Below are 21,866 nucleotides of genomic sequence, written 5' to 3' on the forward strand. Positions count from 1 at the left end.
AAGGTGTGTATAATTTCTTAATTATTATCCATTGTTGCTTATATTCTTTTACATTTGAACATTTAGTAATAATCTTTAAGTTTTCATATTATTTTAATGTTTAAGCAAACGAGAACCGTAGCCCGAAGTCAATCTTTACTTATCAAAAAATAAAATTCAAGAAATTGACGCCAGTTATAGTAGCTTTAAGTTAAAGCAGTTTCTGACAATTGACATTTTATTCTACCCTAATTCCAAAAAGCTCACTAATCAAAACAACGCTAACTTTCTCACTAATCTAAACTCACCAACTTATAAAGCATCAATTGTAATTAAAAGTAACACTTAGGATAAACATAATTTAAAACACATAGTACAGTATTATATTAATAGGAGTGACTTAACAGCATGCAGTTAAGTGAAACAAACTTTTATAGCAATAAATAAGATGGATTAGGGCCATGAAGACTGCTGTTTTTTGATCGAGACCATGAGCCGAAAAATACCCCAGGGGTATTGCAGCAGTACAAGAATGTATGGCACCAGCAGAAAATATGTATGTGAGGATGCACTTGTGTCATTCAGTTTTAAGAGGACACAAAGTATGAACATTTTCAGAAATCTAGAGGGGGGGGGGGAGCATTCATTTTAAGTTATAATTCAATCAGTAACATATTATTGATCAATTTGTTCAACCAGAATTTTTTTTGTAGTTCTTGCAATAAGTTCATCTACAACTATCAGAAAACAAACCATTTAAAAATTCATTTTCTTCACTTCTAGTTCTATTTATTTCACCACTTGAATTTACATTGTAGAACTTTTATTTCAGTTTTTCATTATTCTTTTGCTAAAGCACTGTTTCAGTAATCTGCAGTCTAATGTTTCTGCAAATTTTCAGTCTGACACTCTTCCAAGAGTTGGAATCATCTCCTAGAGCTACTCTTTCTATTCTTAAGTTTGATATTGTTTTGAAAGATCTGTAGTTTATGAAATACAACAATTTAGAAACGATAAGAAATTTGAGAAATTAGAATAGAAAGAATATCAAAATAGCAAAGCACAAACAATTTTGAAGCAATACATAATATCATCATCGAGGGTCTACTGTCTGTACCTACCACTACACATGGTTTAGGGCTGCAAAGACTTTTTTGATCCAGACCAAGACCTGAGCACCTCCACAGGTTTTGCAGCAATATTTGAATCGTGTCGAAAGAAAATACGTGGATGAGAATGTACTGAAAAACACAAGCAGAGGAAATGGTAGCTAAAATGAAACCAAATCTCTCAACTATGTGTCATTCAGTCAGTACAGGAAATATGAACATTTCAGGAATCTGGAGGAGAAAATAATCATTCATTTTTTAAGTTAAAATTTATAATATATACCAAATCAATAACATATAGTTGATCTTAATTAGTCAAGTGAAAACAAATAGCAACCGTGATTGCTTAAAAAGAGCATTAACATAAGAAAGGTATTTTTCAATACAATAATTACACATATAATGACTTGATTTTTAAATCAATCTCATTTTAATAAATTATCATTAGAATAACGGAAGGGGTCATTTTGATTAGTAAGCAAACTTTTTTTGCTAACTGCTGTTCTATATTTTTACTAATATTGTAATCCTTTCTTGACTTTTCATAAAGCATTGTGCTGTGTGATACTACTTAGAGTTAAAGAATATTTTTTTTTTTGAGCCCTAAACAGAAGGTTATACCTAGAATAACGGGAAGTGTCGTTTTGACCCTTTTAAGAAAGGAGTCTAAATATCACCAACAGTGGCCCAATTAAAAAAAAAAAAAAATCTACCAAATTTGTCGCCAAGTTGGCGACAAAAAGACTGGCAATATATCGGCAAGCCTGCGCCAAATTATAACACCACTTGAGTTTACATCGAAATTAACAATGATTCCCCCTAAAGGGTGCAAAAGGCCCCTTTAAAAAACCCCGAATGCAACCATAAGGGGAGGTGCTCAAATAGACCCCACTAAGAGTCTGCGTACCAAATTTCAACTTTCTAGAACATACCGTTCTTGAGTTATGCGACATACATACATACATACGGACGTCACGAGAAAACTCGTAATTAACTCGGGGATTGTCAAAATGGATATTTTGGGGCCTGTACGTTCTTAGACACTTATCCACGTGTGGTCAGGTTGAAAAAAAAAAAAAAAAACTCAATATTCATTCACGGATGAGCAAAATGGAAATTAAGGCCGATTTTTGAGTGAAATTTGTTTCGCGAATACAATACTTCCTTTTTTGTAAAAGGTAGTAAAAAAAAAGGTTAATGCATTTCGTCGCAATATATTTTCGTTCTGTAAGCTATAGGGTAAACGCTCCAGTAGTCGGCTATGTAAGAGATCGGTTGTTGGTTTTTGTTAACCTACAAATTTCAGCAATCAATACAACAATAAAAACATTGTAAGGCCTTTAGACTATACCTTTCTGATAACGATTCACTAACTTATTTCTGGAATAAAAACATTTTTATTTTAAACTCTAGGGGATCGCAGAAGAATATCAAAGGGAGTGTTGAGTTCTATTATAAAATAAAAATAAAAATGACATTTTCGGTTTTATGGTCACATGAGAATATAAAATAACAGAGTCAGCCCTCTCATTAATGATGTGAAATTGACTAATGTGCACGCCAACCTCACCTGGATCGTGCATTACCTAAAAAAAAAATTGTATTAAATCCCTTTCATCTAGGATCCCCCCCCCTCTCCGATAGCGAAAAATGTTTCTTTATTAACTATTTATGTTAACTTAAAGACTGAACAAAAGAGTTGATAGAATTCATGGCCGATAAAGAGCGAATTATTGATCGATATGATTGACACTTGACTGGTCCATATTTATGAGAATGGACCTTCAACGTACTGAGCATAAAACTAAAATTGCAGTTATTGAATAATTTCACCTCAAAACAATGCAAGTAAAAATCCGTTTGCGTAAAAGATTAGCAATTAAAGTCACATCTAAAAGAAAATTTAACATAAAAAACAATGGAACTTCGCTGTGAATCAACTGGAGTATGATGAATTATAAAGGCTCGACGGTATTTTCAAAGTTTTTCGGGGAAAGGGGGAGGGGCAGAGGGTATGAATTGAATTATGTTTCAAAAATCCGGAGGGGTCAATTGCCCCCTCCCCCCCCTTGACTGCCCAAATGATGGGCTTGTATGTAGGTAAATTGAGAAGGGGGGGGGGGCGGTGTCATGCAGATAATCATACAGCTTTCAACCAGAATATAAGTAAATGATGAACAAGCTAAAATGGAATTTGTAACTACGTAAAACAATTTTGAAGCAAAGTCAGCATTATTTTAAACAAGAAATAAATTTTGCTGTTCTTGAGAAATAAATCCCAAGGAATTTAATATTTGGTTATAGAAGCAGTAATAAGAAGTGGTACTGCTTCTATAACTAAACATTTGAAATAATTAGCCTTAGTAAAATCAAACCACCAATGTTAGATGGTTTGATAAGAAAAATGATTAATCACCATTTGGTAATGACATGTTGAGTAATAGAACTTTTATTTTAAACGCAACGATGGACTATTTACAACACCTGCTTACGAGAGTTCTAAGTTAAAATCAACATTAGAAGCAATAAAACGACAAAATTAATCTTTTTGTCAAAAAAAAAAGTTAAGGCACAAAGTTTAAACATTTTCTTTTGAAGAAATAACGTCATAAAAGGAATTTTTAGTCAAAACAGATAAATTGCCACTGTGTCAATACTTTAATTACTATTTGATGAACATTAGAAAATCTATAAGAAGTATACGCAGTTGACTAGTATAGATCAATCAAACAGTATAGAACCTGTTGTCAATCTGCCGTGGCCGACTACTGGAAATGCATAAGAATTCAGTACTCAGTTGTCAGCCATAACGCAATTGTCGGCCATTTAAAACATAATTAAAAGCAAATTTACAGTAGAACGAAAAACATAAGAGTACTTAACATTTAAAGATGATGTGTCTTCTTAACAAAAAAAAAAAACAGAATAGGATAATGGGCATACCACTTAAAATAAAATGACTCCGTTACTACTTAATAAAAAGTATCCACAACTTCACTGATATTGGATGATAATTGGGGATAGGTTAAGGAATGGGGAAATGCATCATATCCGATCTTGAGTTGTACACATATTTATAAGCAGTTTTAAAGTTCTTGTGGCCGACTACTACTGGAGCACTTACCCTATTTGTTTTTGCCAACTAAGCAACAAACAAAAAAATAAAGGGAGTCTGCATAACATCACACCTGCCTCTCACGTTATGCCATGTGAAATGCTAGCATCATTGAATCAACATAGAATTTTCATTTTGGGGTAAATGAATATTGTTCGCAAAATATGGGACTAAAAAACTGTTAAATGTTGACAAAAAAATTTCAATGATAATTACTTGCCCCCCACGGGAATCGAACCTGGGACACTTTGCTTGGTAGCCAAAAGCTCTAACCACCGAGCTATTTGAGGCTAGAACACGAGATCTTAAACATTATAAAAATAAAAAAATAACATTAGTTATTGTTGATTTAAAGCACTGTAAAATCGGCATGTAACATCATAGAATCAACATAGAATTTTCTTTCCTGCAAAATATATTATTCTCAAAATATTAGAGACTAATATAAACCTCTTAAATTTTGAAAAAAAAATACTGTGATGATTATATTGGACATCATGGGTATCGAACGAGATACGTTCCGCATGGTAGCGAAGCACTTTAGCCACTGAGCTATTCAAGGCAGGATGTCGTGATCTTAAACACTATAAAAACAAAAGATTCACCTTAGTCAATATTGATTTAAGCACTCTAAAATCTGCAGGTCGCGTCATCGAGTCAACAAAGAATTTTCGTTCCTGCATAAATTAATATTTCTTGCAAAATATCGGACAAAAAAAAAACCCTTGCCTGGGCAGCTCTTACCGAGAAGGCCACACGAAGAAGGGGATAGTTGACCCCTGAAAGTTGACAGGAGAGGAGGTACGTCTCTCCGTCCCGTACACACAGGAGTCTGTTATTGTCTCCTCACGGAGTGCAAGAACAACTTTTGCTGGCCTTTGTTGGCCAGATTACTAATCATCATTTCACATTTTATCATAATCATGTAAATAGAACTGTGTAAATAAAGCTATACTTTGCAAATTCTGCTGAATCGTCTCCACACACAACAAATAATTACAATGGTCCCGTTAGGCAAGCATAAATTTGCAAATATTGTATTGATGTGTTTCAGAGTTAAAAAGACTGCATTTTCAGTGTATACAGATGTGAGCCTATGGATAAAAAGCCATTCGAGAACAGATCTTTTCTTCTGTTCTGTCTTTTTCTTTACAACCATTAACTTTTTTTTTTGCATTCCAAAAGAATCCCTTGTAACTCCGAAACAAGAGTATGCTTTTTTTCTTTTTTGCTAAAGCTATGCATACTTTTACCATCGTTTAGATTTTTACATACATTAGTAAAATAACTTCTGCATCGAGTATAAGACTTCATTTTTGCATCATTTTAAGCATTGCACCAATAAACAGAATTCAGTTACAAAAGTTGCAATACCAGCCAAAGGGATCCCTAAAAGAAAATAGTACTTTGAAACCATGAGTGTGCCCATGAATCTTTTCCGCTCCGTTTATTTCTTTTGTGCCAGTATTGTATAATAAAGAGATGACTCGAATGGTTTAATGATCCATTTTACTGTGTAGCTTTATAAGTAGCCTTAGATACATATAAAAAATAATGTTTATAACATTTTTATATAAAATGATCGAAACCACATATCCAACATTAAAGGTTCATCAAAATATTTTTGTCCACTGTTTGCACTTTTCACATTCACAAACAAAGAGATTCTTACATGTGAAAGGAACGGTACTTTCCGACAGAAAATGTTCACACGGAAGGTGGTTAATGGAGAAGCCGTCTACTTTTGTCCTCATAAGAAAAGTCTATAGTGAATGAGTAATAAGGTTAACATCAAAAAGTGGACGGTTGATGTCAATACCGAAAATGGGATGAACCACTGTGAGGCACTTTACGGGCATCTCTGAGTCTTGCATTCAAAGGCACGGATTGCATGTCATCGAAAGCCATTCACGGGAGGATGATGACCATGCAAGAATGATGTCAAGGGCAGGGGAGGGGCCAGGTGTTATAGGCATTCAGCAGCACCTCTGCTGCTGCTGCCTCATTCCCTCAACGGACAGTCAGGTCGAGGGGCATCTCTTCCATCTCGTCTGACTCGTCTGGGACCAGTGTGATGTACCCTTCATCTGTGGCCAGTTGGATGGACCCTCCGTTTGCGGCCACTGTGATGCACCCTCTGTCTGTGCCATATGTGGTCCACCCTCCTCCATCCAGCATCTCCATCAGCCAGTCCCTGCCACCGTCCAATGCCACGTCTTCGTCCGATTCCGAAGAGGATTCCGACTCGTGCCGACATCTCCTGGAAGGGAAGGGAGTCTCACATTAACACGCATTCCACTTAAAACTGTTAATTGTTACACCTTTAAAAGAACACTAGAGCCAGAATAGAGGAGAAACGAAAGCGACTGGGATGACATTCGTGACGACTCTCCAATCGTTGCAAAATGATATACAAATGTGACGAACAGCAACAGGCTGGTCCTAGTCAATTTACAATCCCCAGTGAAGATTAACAGCCCTCTTAAAACTATCTACTCCCTTGCTCATTACCACCTCTTCTGGTAAACTGTTCCAAGGTTCCACTACCCTGCTAAAATAATAATTTTTCCTAATATCCATGTTAGCCTGAGATTTAAATAGCTTAAAACAATGACCCCTTGTCCTGTTTTCAGTGCTAAACTTCAGCCCCGTAACATCTTTCATTTCAATAAATTTAAACAACTGAATCATGTCCCCTCGGTCCCTTCTTTGCTCAAGACTGTACATTTTTAGCCTTCTAAGCCTGGAATCATAGTCTAAGTGAGAAAGTCCATTTATTAGCCTTGTAGCCCGTCTTTGAACCCTTTCCAATACGTTAATGTCTTTCTTAAGATAAGGAGACCAAAACTGAACAGCATACTCCAAATGAGGTCTTGCCAAACTTCTATATAAGGGCAGAAGAACTTCTTTAGATTTGTTTGAAATAGATCTATTGATAAACCCAAGCATCTTATTGGCCTTGTTACTAGCAATGCTGCACTGTTGGCTAAACTTTAAATCCTGACTTATTAAGACCCCCAGATCAGTAAATTTGTCTGCAATATATGCGGGCAATTTCTTGGGGAATCCTGGGAAGTTCCCTGAAAGTGGCATCAACTGACTCCGATTTTTTGCCAACGCACCGTACTCATAGACAACTGAATGCAGATTTCTATCGACACCGGCGGAGGGCAGAGTTGGGCAAATTTTAATTGCATGAAAAATTAAAGATTAACAATTGATTAATTGATAAATGTAACCACAACAAATAACAATTGATCAATTGTAATTGTGGAAAATTGCAATTAATGATTAATTGTTAATTGTAATTTACTACAGTTAACAATTAATTGTTAACAGTAGTTTCCTACAACTAACAATTGTCAATTGTTTTGTGAATTTTAATTAAAAACTAACTCTTAAAAAAATTACTGGTTTTATATAAAATACTGTACAGGCCACAGGTCTACCTGGGATGTGGACGCTGGACATGCACCATATTATTATCTATTTAAATACACATGTCAGCAACTAATAAAAGATCAATGCTCAACAGTAACTTTATTACAAGCAATAAATTATTTACTGCAGCATACGACTTTTAAATCTTATGGCTCCAGCGAGGTATATTTCAATTAAAAATTCAAAAACATCTTTTTTCTTTTTTTCTAAATAACATCTGAGAGAAATTTCAGAAATGTATCTAAATTATGTACATGATTTAAAAAAAAAAAAATAACAGAACGGTCTCTGAGACCTTACATCCCCTCTTATATCCTTCTTTCTCACCTCCCCTGCTATGTGTTAAACTAAAACAGTGTTATCACAAGCTTAAAACACTTAATTAAAACACAAACATTTATGTGTGGAAAAAGCTAGCCTAGACGTGAGTAGTTCACGCAGCGAGCAAGCAATCAGCACTGAATGAAAATACGAAATTGAATAACACTTTTGACTTTTTATCCTGCGCTGTACCTATTGATACATAAAGTTAATTGTTAGTTTTAATTGTTATATAAAACAATTTAAAACATTAATTGCAATTATTTTAATTGTGAGAAACAATTAACGTACATTAATCCAATTAAATTAATTGCAAAGTGCGATTGATAGTTTAACTGCAATTAATTTAATTGGAATTACTTTTTTAATCAATTAACAATGCAATTGAAAAAATAGTTGATTAATGCCCAACACTTGTAGAGGGGTTGAAAAGTATAGGCCTGCCAAGACGATGCGTGTGCCACCATTTCAAAATAACATAATGGGTAAAATGGTCGTACCTTCCAAAAAAAATGTTAATTCGAGCTTTCAATTTCTAATAATTTAACTAACAACAATGCAAGATTCATTTTAAACAGGTTCTACACTTTTTCGTGAGAGTGTCGACTTCCCATTTTTTGACTCGAAAACACAGTAACTGGTCAAGAAGTCTATTCGTGATGGGTCCTCTTCGATTTCGATCTAATTGTATGCACAGGTATGGTCCGACCGCGAATGAATGAACCTTGTCAATCATTTGAGAAAATGAGTCCATTCCTTAAAATGGGTAGAGAAGGAAGAAAGGACGCCGGCCACACATACTTTCGAGTTGAGCGACATTTTACCGATATAGAAAAAAAAAATGTACTTTTAGTATATTTGTGTTATGAAATTATTAAGCCCTGAAATGCTTAAGTAACAGCAATAACAGCACTGAGTTGGCGAAAATATAATGACAAGCTTTGCATTCTTTACTGCAACCCTACTCTCACCAATTATAAGTTCAAATTAATTATAGGAGGCGTTGTTCTCCAATGGCTGCTGAAAGAAGTAAAACCAAAACCCACCCACATACTTGGAATGTGAGCTGTCCAATGAGACATCCGCCTTGAGTGTTCGAAATTGAAATGTTGTACCTCTTTGGTTGATTTCTTAAATTATGAGGTGACGTTTCGAGCTCTAGAACCAAAACCACATTGCCAGTTTCGATCTTTAATTTTTGTCTGCGTATCTTTCCTTCATAATGGTGGACGCTTCTGAAATAAAGCTGAGTCAAGGAATCAAGTGCCAAACTCTTGGCAGCTTAGCGATGTGTTAAAACACCCCCCAAGAAAAATCTTGGCAGGCAGTTCACGGATTGTTCAAAACAATTTTGTATTTTAGAGTCAAAATGTGAAGCTCCATTAAAAATAATGTTTATCACATTATGTTTCCCACAAAATGAAAGTCAAACGAAAATAAAAGATGCCATAGCATGGGACTTTAGGTGCCTCAGAAAACACATCTAAACATTAGAATAAGAAGTAGTTCAGATTATCAATGAGCAGGTGCACCAACCGGGCATGTTGCACCTCTGAAATTTTGAAAAGGGTCATTTGAGACAGATTTTTGGTCTCATTCTGGAAATACTTTGTAGCACTCAAGAAGGGAGCCATTGCTCTCGAGGTACCCCTATGATCCGGAAAGGTTTATAATACACTGAGTAACAACATTCTCCGAAAAAGATAGATCTGAATCTGGAACTATTATTATGTTAAAAAGCATAAATGAATAATTCCTATGTCTATAAAACGGAAACTCTAAATGTGCATGTCCGGAGAAAATTTGGAAAGTACAGGACCGATTTTGACGAGATTTTTCAATTTGTCTTGTTTAGCCCTAGAAGGTTTACAGACCAGTTCGTGAAAAAAAAAAGAAACAAAAACTAATTCTTTCATTTTTCCAATTTAAGGCACAATTTTTTGTTTGTTCTTATATAAAAGTACTTCCTGACTCTAAATATGATTACCGTTTTCCCTCATCCATTTTCATTTGGAAATGATGTCTATCTATTTTTATTTTTTTTCATTTTTCAGTAGTTTTAGTGGAGGGGAAGAGCATTACATTAACCGTTAACATTCTTCTGGGGAGCTAGAGTGGTGAAAAGTGAACATGGACATTTGAAGCAAGTTGGGACTCATGGGGTATCACCCCCTTCCCTCCAATATTTTAAAAGTAACAAAAATGGTCTTTTTTTTCCTGGTTTATTATGCAATTAAGATTGAAAATGAAACTAAATGTGTTGGTAATTAGGACTCGACCGGTGAATCAAAATGCGTTAAACTTGGGGTTTACGCCTAAAGAATAGCTAAACCATGTCAATTTTATGCTTAACCCGTAATATGTTAAGAATGTACATATTCACACTAAAATTCCACGAACCTCATTCTGTACCTCAGAGCCAGAAGGATGCAAGCCACATTATAATTTTACAGGAGAGAGGAAAAATATTTTTCTGGTGCATGCAAAAGATGGGACGTATGCTCTTTTAACTATGGTAAAAAATTGAAAAGGATTTTTTTTTTAAAATTACGTTCACATGGCTAAATGCAGAATAGGCTTCCGCATATATTGCACTAATTAACGGAAGGTCTCAATTTTTGGACTGGCTCTGAGGTACAGAACTTTCCTTCAGGAAAAGCCCTCTTTTATGATGCAAATTTTTCTGAATGAATCTTACAACTACTAAATCTATACTAATATTATAAAGAGAGAGGACAAATTTTTGTGTTTGAAGTAACCTCCGGAACATTGCGACTGTTTGAAAAATTCTTTCACTGTTATGAAAGGTGCCTTCTTACTGAGTAACATAGGCTGTAATTCGAAAAAAAATCCGATAAATTCTTTTTTTATTCCAATTTAGGCCCAAACTTCACGTAAATTGCCTATTATTGACTATTAAAGGAGTGAAAAATTACTTGCACATATTAATATTTTATATCGTTGAAAAGGGTAGAATTTTCCGCATTCTAAGCAATTTGTTTCAATGCTTTAACTTCATTACGACAGGAGCAATTTGCGTTTTTATCTCAAACTTTTTTAGGCTTAGCTGAAATTTTGGCAATACTTTCATTAAATATATCAATAAAAAGTGAGGGAATTTTCCCACAGTTTTCTTTTTGACACCATTGGAAAAAGCAACATTTTTTACTCCAGGAACCCTATCTCTAAAGGAAAAAAGTTACAAGCTGTTAAAAATAAAGTTTGAATAAATCTAATCTTCATTAAAATTACAGACGTTTTGTTTTGCATTGTCATGATTACGTCTTTTACCTTCGCTTCATTTTAATTTCTTAAAGGTCCATAAACTTGGCACCATGGAATTATAAGCAATGGGGAAATGTTTTCGCCAATTCTGCATATTTTACGATCTACATTATGATAATCCCAACAGACAATATAGAAATTGCGGGAAGAGTTTAAAAACTAGGAGTTTTAGCAATTGTCACAATTGTCGCCAAGTTTGTGAACACCAAAGACCAAGGGCTAATGTACTTTTGTCATGGCCTTCCTGATAGTGACAGAAGCAAACAATTATAGCCCATAATTGACGATAGTGTTGGCCTAGCGCCCCTTAAATAATAATTAACAAGTCTTAACTAATTCATCTCACCACTTATCTCACGATAGTATCAGTCAACTGCCTAATCCTAGTATGGGAGAAATTTTTCAACGATGTTTTTCTACCTTCTAATGCGGATGTTTGAAGATGTATCTCGCACGTGCAGTCGCCGATCTTTACGTAATCGATGAAGCATCGTAACTGATCGGCACGTGCCCAATGCTCATTGGCCAGGTGCTATGCTGGCGTGTATCAGAAGGTGATTTGGCGTCCGCATGCAAATGAGTTGACTTAGGATAAAAGGAAATGTTTCGAGTAGAAAATTGACTTCTTCGGTGTTTTCTCTCTGGCAAGTTGACTCGAGTGCTCGTTTGCTTTTATGCAACGACGCGGGTTTATTTTTAATACATGGTTAATAGATTGATATAGCTCAGCTCTAGTTCGCGTTATTTTTCAAATGTTTTTAATAATCTTAAACTAACTTTACTAAATTACCAAATAAATTTGGTTTTTATTTTAAGTTGTCTTTAACTATTTTTAATCATGCATTTCTAGTCATATATTTAATTAGGTTATCGCATTTGGAGGTTATTAGTCTTGAGCATTCTCTTGCTCATTAGATAGCGCCTAACCCCCCGTTATGAAAATATCCTCGAAATTACTAATGAAAAGAAACCAGTGCATCTTAAAAGCATAGGGGATGGAAGTTGTATTTGTATTCGCTTTTACATTTAATTCTAAAGAAGAGCATTACTATGATTTAGCTTTCAAAACTTAATGATATTTATATCAATGTGAAAAGTAGCCAAGTTCGATTATGAGGTTATGTTTTGTTGGGATTTTATTTTACAGCGATCCACATCATTTGGTAATGTCCACAGCCCTGCTATTTTAATTACAATAGAGAAAATAATGCCTTTTAGTTCAGAGTAATTCCATGTGTAACAGAAAGAGTTTTTTTTTCCTTTCTAAGGTTTAAGCGATTACAGTGAAATTATTTTCATTTCAATTGACTTTTTTTTTCACTGCACTTCCTTGTTAAAATATGAAAAACAAGACGGAGAAAAAAAATTATATTCCTTTTTCCACAATGGTTCTGCTATTTTCTGCTCCGTGATGAAACAACACTTTTCTGAACCAAGTTTTTGGACTTCTTAGAACAAAACGATATTTTTTGTGAAATTGTGTAACAATTAGAAACTGTTAATTTAAATAATTTTTCATGCACTAGGTTGACAAATTCAAGTTTATGCGTTTTGACGGAATGACTGGGGTGGAGTGGCTTTTAAAGCTCATTCATTACTATAAAAATGCCCATATTAAGTTGAAAATTGTTGCCTTTAACTTATATGACACTGCTGTTGTTGTTTACCTGTCCATAGTTAATAATCATGGAAGGATTGAGGGCCATTGCCTCGAGATTTTGGACTTTTTTTTATTTATTCACATATAATACATTATCAGAAAGATTTTAAGCATAAAGAAGGGAAATACACCACTCAGAGCATCGTTTACCGGCATTTGAAGTGAAGTTTCTACTACAAAGCCACAAAGACCCCCAGCGCATAATGAATGAGGCATAATGAGTGATATAGTTTACACTTTTTTTGCCAAAGAAAAAACATCCGCTTCACTTGCAAAAGGGCTGGATTCCGGTTGCTTGGTCGCTTGGCGCTGAGCAGTTCAGTCTAGGATTATTGCTTTAAAGCAACCCTAAATGTAATTCATTGTTTTGGAAGAAAAGGAACTTTTGATTTGTTTTTATCCGAGTGAAATGTACGACATTTTCTTCTTTTTTTCTGACGATTTTTAAATGTTCAACTGGATTTTTTTGTTTTTTTTTGTTAGACGGATAGATTCTGGGAGCATGGTTGCTGGGTGAGTTTTGCGATAAACAATAGAGTTGCAGTACTATTTTTACATTTGAAAGATATTATTTGATGTCTTTTTTTGTTTATTTGTCGAAATATTTTAAATTGCAGTGAAAACTGCTTCACTCGCTAAATAGAGTTTTAAAGCAACTGTAAATCTAATTTCATGATTTGATGAAAAGTTTTAAATTCCAAATAAACTTTTAATAGGTTTTTTTTCTTTAAAAAATTGGTACGCATTTTATACAAAGAAAAATGATCGTTTTACATAAGAGGGGAGGGGGCGTCATTTTTTTTTAAATTCAACGGACTTCCATTAAATTTTTAGCATGGACATCACTGTACGGTTTACTGCTAGTAATACATAAATAATAAGCTATTTTTTAAATTTTACTACAGAGAAAATCACGGGAATGATATTCTTCGAACCAAAATAGCCTTGAGGAAGCACTAAAAGCTTCCACTTAAACATTTAAATTTGAAAGTCGAATTCTTGAAAGAAACTGCACTGCTGAAAGGTAGATTTCAGACCTTTTGCAAGGGCTATGAGCTTCACCAAGATCAACAAATTCAAATAGGACTAGAGACGGAAATGGTTGGGAAAGAAATCGGAAATTCAGGGGAAGGGGGAGGGAGGCGGTTACCCTCGGAGGGGTTCATTCACTTCTGGTACAAAATAATGTATTCCAAAAATTAATAAATATATATTTCAACGCTCTTTTTGTTTAAACAGTTATTATATTCAATATTTTACATGAAAACACAAAACTTGCTAATACAAGCATCAAGATGATTCAATTTACCTGTACACAAAAGAATCAATTGATGCTTTTCTCAATAGAACTATTATGTATACACAAGACAGATTTAGTATATTAATACAAGCTATTAGCGATATGTCCAAGTAAAATGTTAATATATTTTCATTTAATGTGTATGTACAGTATATATATAGACACACATATATAAATAAATATCTGTAACAAATTTTATGGCACAGTACAGGCTAAAAACCTAACAGAGCCAACTAAACTTTTTTTAAAACTTAAAATAAAGTTCTGTTTAAAATCTCAACATTTACAAAAGAAAAAAACAAACTTGAGTTACAAAATTCGGCTTAACATTTTATAAAATTCTTATCTTACTCAAAATTTATGGTTGATTTATGACTTGACTCATTTAGACCTTTTTGGTGTTTTCCACTAAGGAAGCTACTGGTTTAATTTTTTTACATCGAAAATTTTTTATATATATTTCACATTAAAAAATAATAACATGGATTCCATTAACGTTTAAAGTAGAATCCACGTCAATTCAACAAGGGGCGTAATTTGATGGTCTCTGATTTTTTTGAATTTAACATGTGTTAAAATTCATAAAAAATTAAGGAATGCTTTTTTTTATGTTTTGCCCCCCCCCCCCCCCAAAAAAAAAATCCTAGGCCAAGATACAGGCTGCCAAAGATGGCGGTCCTCTCATGATTTTCGTCAAAATTTTTAACGAACATTATCTCAGGAATGGTAAAACATATTTTGTTGCGTATTGTTTTATTTAAAAGGATTTTTTTGTTGTTTAAAAATATATGCAACATTTTGAAATACGTGCTTTAGTTTTTGTTCTGGTCTTCTGAAAAAAAAAGTTTAAAATAATTGTTTTGATTTTACTCAAAAATGCCAATTTCAAAAATTTTTTTTACAGTTTATTAGTACCACTGAGCACTAGGTTCCCTGAAAAGGAGAGCTTCAACTTTTTTGTTTAACAGATTTTAGAGGCATTTGAAAAAACGAGGGTTTTTAAGGAACTGGTATTATTTTCTGGTACTAATTTTTTTAATATTACCAACTGCCTTTAAACTGGTTTAATAAACTATTAAAACACAGGGGACAAATGAAAGTAAGTTAACTTTTGTTCCTAAAACTAACAAAAAAGGTTTTCGCAACTAGTGGACAGAAAACACTTTTAACTAAGTTATATAGCAAAATTTTCATTTTGAGTCTCCACTTTATCCAGGAATTTCACTTTTTATGAAAAGAAGAATGGTCTCCAGCCATTTCGCTGCATTTTCCCACGCAACCTTTCAGCGTAGCGCTGAAAGAATTGTTAAGCACAATGTCATCTTGGTCTCACTAAATTCAATATCCAGAATAAAATGGCGACTCAAAATGAAAGTTTCGCTATATGACTGAATTAAAAGTGTTTTCTGGCCTCTTGCTGGGTTAAAAAAAATGAATTTTCAGGTCTGCAGGGATGAGAGTGGTCAGAGGGCAAAAAGGAGGAAATCCAAAAAAATTTCGTTAATGGTATTGTATCCAAAACCGCATCAAAATATTACCTGGAAGCCATGATATTCAAAATTGAACAAAAAATAGCTAATTTACCAGTTTTAAAAGTAATAGTTATTTAATTAAGTATAAGCAATAATTTTGTACAATTTGCGGCATTATACCATTTCTTGGAAAAGTGTTAATTCCTAAATAAATCTAAGTTTTGAAAAAGAAGCAACAATTTCTAACCCCTGAGTCCTTGAACAAAGGGTTGGGGGAGCCAGAGGTCAATCTTGGCTGCATCACACAATAGTGCCAACTTTTCATATTTTTTTGGAGAAAAATACTTTTTTTCATTAAAAACACTTGAGTTTTTAGTGTTAAACGAGTGAGAACATAAATTTTAAAATTAGGTCTGTTTGTAAAGTAAAAATTTACAACAGAGAGAAAAATCCAAAACTTCTTTACGTGATAGAACATACTTTTCATAGTAAGAATTGAAAATAAATAAATATATATGTATGTAAAATAGATTGATTACCTTTCTCCTTGCATTGGAATCCAAAATTTGTTGCTGAAAACTCCCTAATACGATTTCCGAATCAAAAGAACTTGCAGCTGCCTCATTTAATCATGAAATCTCAAAACGTTTAATAGGCTGTAAAGCCTAAACCATTTGAGATTCATCATAAATATTTTTTACACTTTCTTAAATGCACAAAAAAAAGTAACCATGCCAAGTTTCATTAAATTTTGAGACTGTGGGTGCTAGCCACATTGACTTTCGCATTTTTTAAAAATAAATTAAAGAAATAAAAATATTATTGAAATAATGAATAAAATAAGCAGATATAAGGTAGCATATAGTAAAAAACCAGCCAACATTAAAAATAATTAAAATACTTGCAGGATGCAAAGAGATTGAAATCTCAAACGAGGCATGCAACTTTCGGTGCAGCACGTATTTGACGTCGTTGGCATGATTCTAAAACATACGTTTTTGGCAGATAGCATGGAGGATGAAAATTCGAGTGGAAAAAATCAGAAATTGGAGACTGAAAATTTAAAAAAATCGAATTTTTTACCGATTTTTGAGAAAAATAAGGCTTGAAAGAGGCAAAAATGGGAGGAAATGTTTTAAAAGCCAACAGAAAAAGCTGGAAAAATCTCATCCCTGGGTCTGTTCATTAAAAACCCTCATTTTTTCCAAATGCCTCTAAAATTTGCTAAACTTTTTGTTCAGCGAGGGGTTTATAGGGAACGTAGTACTCAGTGGCACTAATAAACTGTAAAAAATGAAAATTTTTGAAATTGACTTTTGAGAAAAATCAAAAAAATTATTTTAAACTTTTTTTTTTCAAAAGACTGTGGAAAAAAACCTAAAGCACATATTTCAAAACGTTGCATATGTTTTTAAACAAGAAAAAATATCCTTTTAAATAAAACAAACCGCAACAAAATATCTTACACCGTTCCTGAGATAATGCACTTTAAAGATTTTGACGGAAATCCCAAGTGAGAAATCATGACAGGACCGCCATCTTTGGCGGCCTGTATCTCGGTCCAGGAATATTTTTGGGGGAAAAAACGCATTTCTTAATTTCTTATTAATTTTAACATATGTTTAATTCAAAAAAATCGGACCATCAAGTTACGCCCCTTGTTGAATTGATATAGATTCTACCTTAATATTTTTCATGTTTTTAAAGGAAATATGACTTAAATACATTTTAATTGACAAAAATAAAAAAAACTTCTACTTTTTCCCCCCAATTTTCCCAGGGGAAAAAAAAACATTTTGTTTTTCCCACCATCTCAAAACTTCCAGAAATTTTACATCCCCATATATCAGGGATGGAGCTCAAGACTTTCCTTCCCATTCCCAATTAATTACAGCACAATGTCACTTCCTGGCGATTCATTAAACAGGTAACTTACTCGGGAGGTGGTCCTTCCAAATTTTCGGAATTGCGATTTGATGTTGATGGTGGATGAAACATTGCTCCACTACCACTTCCCTGCAACAGAGAGAGCACAAAGTTTTTACAATATAAATTACAAATTTAATACAAAAATAAATCTATCCCTTATAACATTGATCATTTTATAATGACAGTGAGACATGGGCAATGAACAAAACAGAGAACAGGCTACTCATTTTTGAAAGAAAGATCATTCAGTCAATTTCTGGAGCGGTAAAAGAAAACCACACATGGAGAAGTTTTATAACCATGAAGCAAGGCCATAGCCAGGATCTGTTTGGGGGGGGGGGGGCGTCTTAAATATGACAAAATGACGAAGAAGTCAAGTGTTGGTATGAGTTTTGAAGCATTATTGCGCATTGGTAGACATATGGTAATGGGACCCCTCCCATTGGGGTGGGGGGGGGGGGGGGACAGAAAAAATTAAAAAGAACTTGGAAGACAGGGGGGGGGGGCGGAATTATTGATTGTTTAAATTTTTTCTTTTGAACAGTAATTTTACTGAATTACCAAGAGTTAAAGCTGCGACATCAAAATGTTTAAATGTGAGTAAATGTTTCCTCAGAAATTTAAACTTATTATTATAATATCATTTTATCAAAATTAAACAATGTACAACTTTTATTGGTACAGATAATGATGTGATGTCGTAAATGTCGCAATTGCGAAAGATACCAATGACATGAGGACCTTTAATTGGCCCTCAAGTTAGAATATGAAATAGTAATATGTGCCACCAATCACTTTCATGAGCTTTGAAGGTCAGGATCACCCAAATTATTGTTTGTACGGGAGGAAAAGAGCTAGGAGTATTTTTAATATTTTGAAATACATGCCAAACTGACAATGGGTTCGGTATCTCATTTTAGATGAAATTTTAAAAAACATTTTTTTAAAACACAATTTCAGGCTATATTTGGTTGCAACACAAGAAAAAGGGTTTGGTTTGTGGAAGCTCCCCTGGAAATTTTTTAATCCTTAAAAACTCATTTGGGGCTGATGCCAGGAATTTTTTTTATTGAAGTTTTAAAAATGCAATTTTGGGATATATGTTGACATGTTAGAGGAGGAGGTGGTTGCTCTAACTCAGAAACTTTTTAAGGTTATAAGGTCTATGATTGATGACGCTGGGGGGGGGGGGGGGAGGGGGGGAGGAGGTCTAGGAGGCTCTCAAATATTTGATAATAAGACTTTAAAAACGCCATAACAAATTTTCTTTCAGTGAGTTTACAGGAGGGAGATAGAAATTTAGGAGCTTTACCTTCTTGACACATTCTAAAGTTCTCTTTGGTAACTTTATACAAGGGAAAGAGGTTCCTCATGGAAAACTGCTTGCAATCGAAGTCTAAGAAATATGATTTTTGATTATGTTTGAAAAGAAGGCATAAGGGGCGGGTAATCAACTGCTGTCCTCCCACAATTTTAAATTAATTTTATCGATATTAGGGGGGATAGCAGGGATTGGAGACTCTGATCCGAAATTTTTCGAAAATTAAGAGCCTGGAAACCTAATTTTGGACTGTCATTGCTACTGTCAAAAGGGTTAAAACACTTTTTTAGATCAGTGATAAGGGGTTTCTCCCGCAGAAAATTTAAGGATTTGTAGTCTTGAAAAAGCATTTTTGACAATCTTTGGTAATGTTAGAGGGAGAAGAGCTATGAGGGTAAATGTAAAACAGCAATTTTTGTATCTCTAAGTATGTTAATAAAAGGGTGGTTCCGGAGCTCGCCAATGAATTTTTTTAAATTGTAGCTCTAAAACGCAGTTTTAGAAGTTTTTTGGTGATGTTAAGGGGAAAGAGAGATTCCAGGGCCGGATCCCGCAATTTTTTTTAATTTTCAGTTTTAAACATGCATTTTAGATGATTTTTGGTAATGTAAAGAGAGGTTCAAGTGCGCTCCCCTCGGCTTTTTTTGAAATTGTGTCTTTTAAAATGCAATTGTTGATTATCACCTGTTATGCTATATGGAAAGGGTGGTTCGAAGGATCTCCCCCAAAATTTTTTGAAATTATAGTTGCAAAAACGCAATTTTAACAATCTTTGGTAATGTTAGGGAAAGAGAGATTCTACCCCCCCCCCCCCAGGAACTTTTTTGAAATTGAAATCTTTAGAATACGATTGTAAGACCATTTTTGGTAGCTTTATGGGGTAGGCAGTCCTTCCCAATTAAAGCTCTAAAAAGGTAATTTTGGTTGACTTTCAATGATGTTAGGGGGAGGAGTTTTCAAAAACTCTTCTCTGGAAATTTTTCGAAATTTAAGCCATAAAAACAAAATTAAATACAATCTTTTATGATTTTGGTGAGACAGGCGGAGGAGAGGGAACAGAGAGACATTCCTCCAAAACTCCCGCAGTATTGTTAGTTGTGAGGAAAGGTTTGGGCGCCCTTCTTCGGTCATTTTCGGGGGTGCTTCAATGGAAATTTCTTTTAAATTGATCCTAAAAATGGAATTCTAAAGGATCTCTGGTAAAATGGGGGGGGGGGGAGGTTACGACCCAAACACTCCCCCCTCTAGCAACCATCTTGTCATGAAGTATACAATAAATACGGACAACATGACACATTAAGAGTTATTAAATTAAACAGAATCAGATGGCTGAGACATGTTTTTCAATGTGCATATTTGGATGCAGTTAAAAAATCTTTTTTCTAAGATTGGGGATACTAGGAGAAACAGCAAGGTGGTTGTACCATGTAGCAAGATATTTGGCGATCTCGGAAATAAATAGGAGAATAAACCTAGCATAAAGTCATGGCATCTAGAGGGAGCAAACAGAGAAGGTCTTTGACCATACCAATCTGTAGTACTGCTGAAGGAGAAGAGTAATTTTACTTTGGTAACGCTGTTGTTTTATGGTAATCCAATACAAGTAGATAGTTAACTATTCTTTGTTTATGCTTGCAAAAGAAAAATATTCCCTGCACCAGTACTAGTGTCAAAAGTTTAACAAGAATGAATTAAGATCGCCAATATTTTAATACAAATACAAGTACAAAAGTGACGACCAGCAACAGGCTCTGGGCCCAGCTAGACTGGTCCTAGTCAATTTACAATCCCCAGTGAAGATCAATGGCCCTCTTAAAACTGTCTACTCCTTTGCTCATTACCACCTCTTCCGGTAAGCTGTTCCAAGGTTACCCTGCTAAAATAATAATTTTTCCTAATATCCATGTTAGCCTGAGATTTAAATAGCTTAAAACAATGACCCCTTGTCCTGTTTTCAGTGCTAAACTTTAGCCCCGTAACATCTTTCGTTTTAATAAATTTAAACACCTGAATCATGTCCCCTCGGTCTCTTCTTTGCTCAAGACTGTACATTTTTAGCCTTCTAAGCCTGGAATCATAATCTAAGTGGGAAAGTCCACTTATTAGCCTTGTAGCCCGCCTTTGAACCCTTTCCAATACATTAATGTCTTTCTTAAGATAAGGAGACCAAAACTGAACAGCATACTCCAAATGGGGTCTTACCAAACTTCTATATAAGGGCAGAAGAACTTCTTTAGATTTATTTGAAATAGATCTATTGATAAACCCAAGCATCTTATTGGCTTTGTTGCTAGCAATGCTGCACTGTTGGCTAAACTTTAAATCCTGACTTATTAGGACCCCCAGATCAGTAACTTTGTCTGCCTGACTAATGACTGAACCTTGCAAATAATAACTTGTACACTTATTTCCATGCCCTAAATGTAGCACTTGACATTTCCCAACATTAACAGCCATACCCCATTTATCAGCCCACTACGTAATATGATCTAGATCCTCTTGCAGCTGATTTGCTTGTTCTTCATTTTCTACAGTCCCCATAACTTTGACATCATCAGCAAAACAATTCATGTTCCCAGAAATATTTTTGTGAATATCGTTCATAAAGACAATGAACAAAACAGGCCCTAACACTGATCCTTGAGGAACCCCGCTTAAGACCTCACTCCAATTAGAATAATTTCCCCTTACAACTACCCTTTGTTTCCTTCCGGTCAGCCAGTTTTTTACCCAAATGAAAGTTTTCCCTCCTATTCCTATATCAGCTAATTTGCTAAGTAGAGCAACATGCGGTACCTTATCGAAAGCTTTTTGAAAATCAATGTAAACAACATCTACAGGCTTCTTATTGTATTCTTATTGTGACTATCAAAAACTTCCCGCTTTTGCGAATTTACTTGAGGAATGTATTTGCATACGTAAACAAAAAACAGG

The 21,866-nt window shown here is 34.4% G+C and overlaps 1 protein-coding gene across 1 annotated transcript in view; it reads right to left on the minus strand.

The window, feature by feature from the left end:
* Window positions 1-5,703: 5,703 nt before the first annotated feature.
* Window positions 5,704-21,866, minus strand: part of LOC129218616 (nuclear pore complex protein Nup98-Nup96-like) — a 59,902-nt gene continuing 43,739 nt past the window's right edge. The window contains exons 7-8 of the mRNA XM_054852935.1: window positions 17,619-17,698; window positions 5,704-6,463 (exon numbers count right to left, since the gene is read on the minus strand). Coding sequence (XP_054708910.1) covers window positions 6,214-6,463; window positions 17,619-17,698 — 330 coding nt within the window. The 3' untranslated portion in view covers window positions 5,704-6,213. The remainder of the gene's footprint in view (window positions 6,464-17,618; window positions 17,699-21,866) is intronic.

This window comes from Uloborus diversus, chromosome 3, assembly GCF_026930045.1.
Source record: "Uloborus diversus isolate 005 chromosome 3, Udiv.v.3.1, whole genome shotgun sequence".
NCBI lineage: Eukaryota > Metazoa > Arthropoda > Arachnida > Araneae > Uloboridae > Uloborus > Uloborus diversus.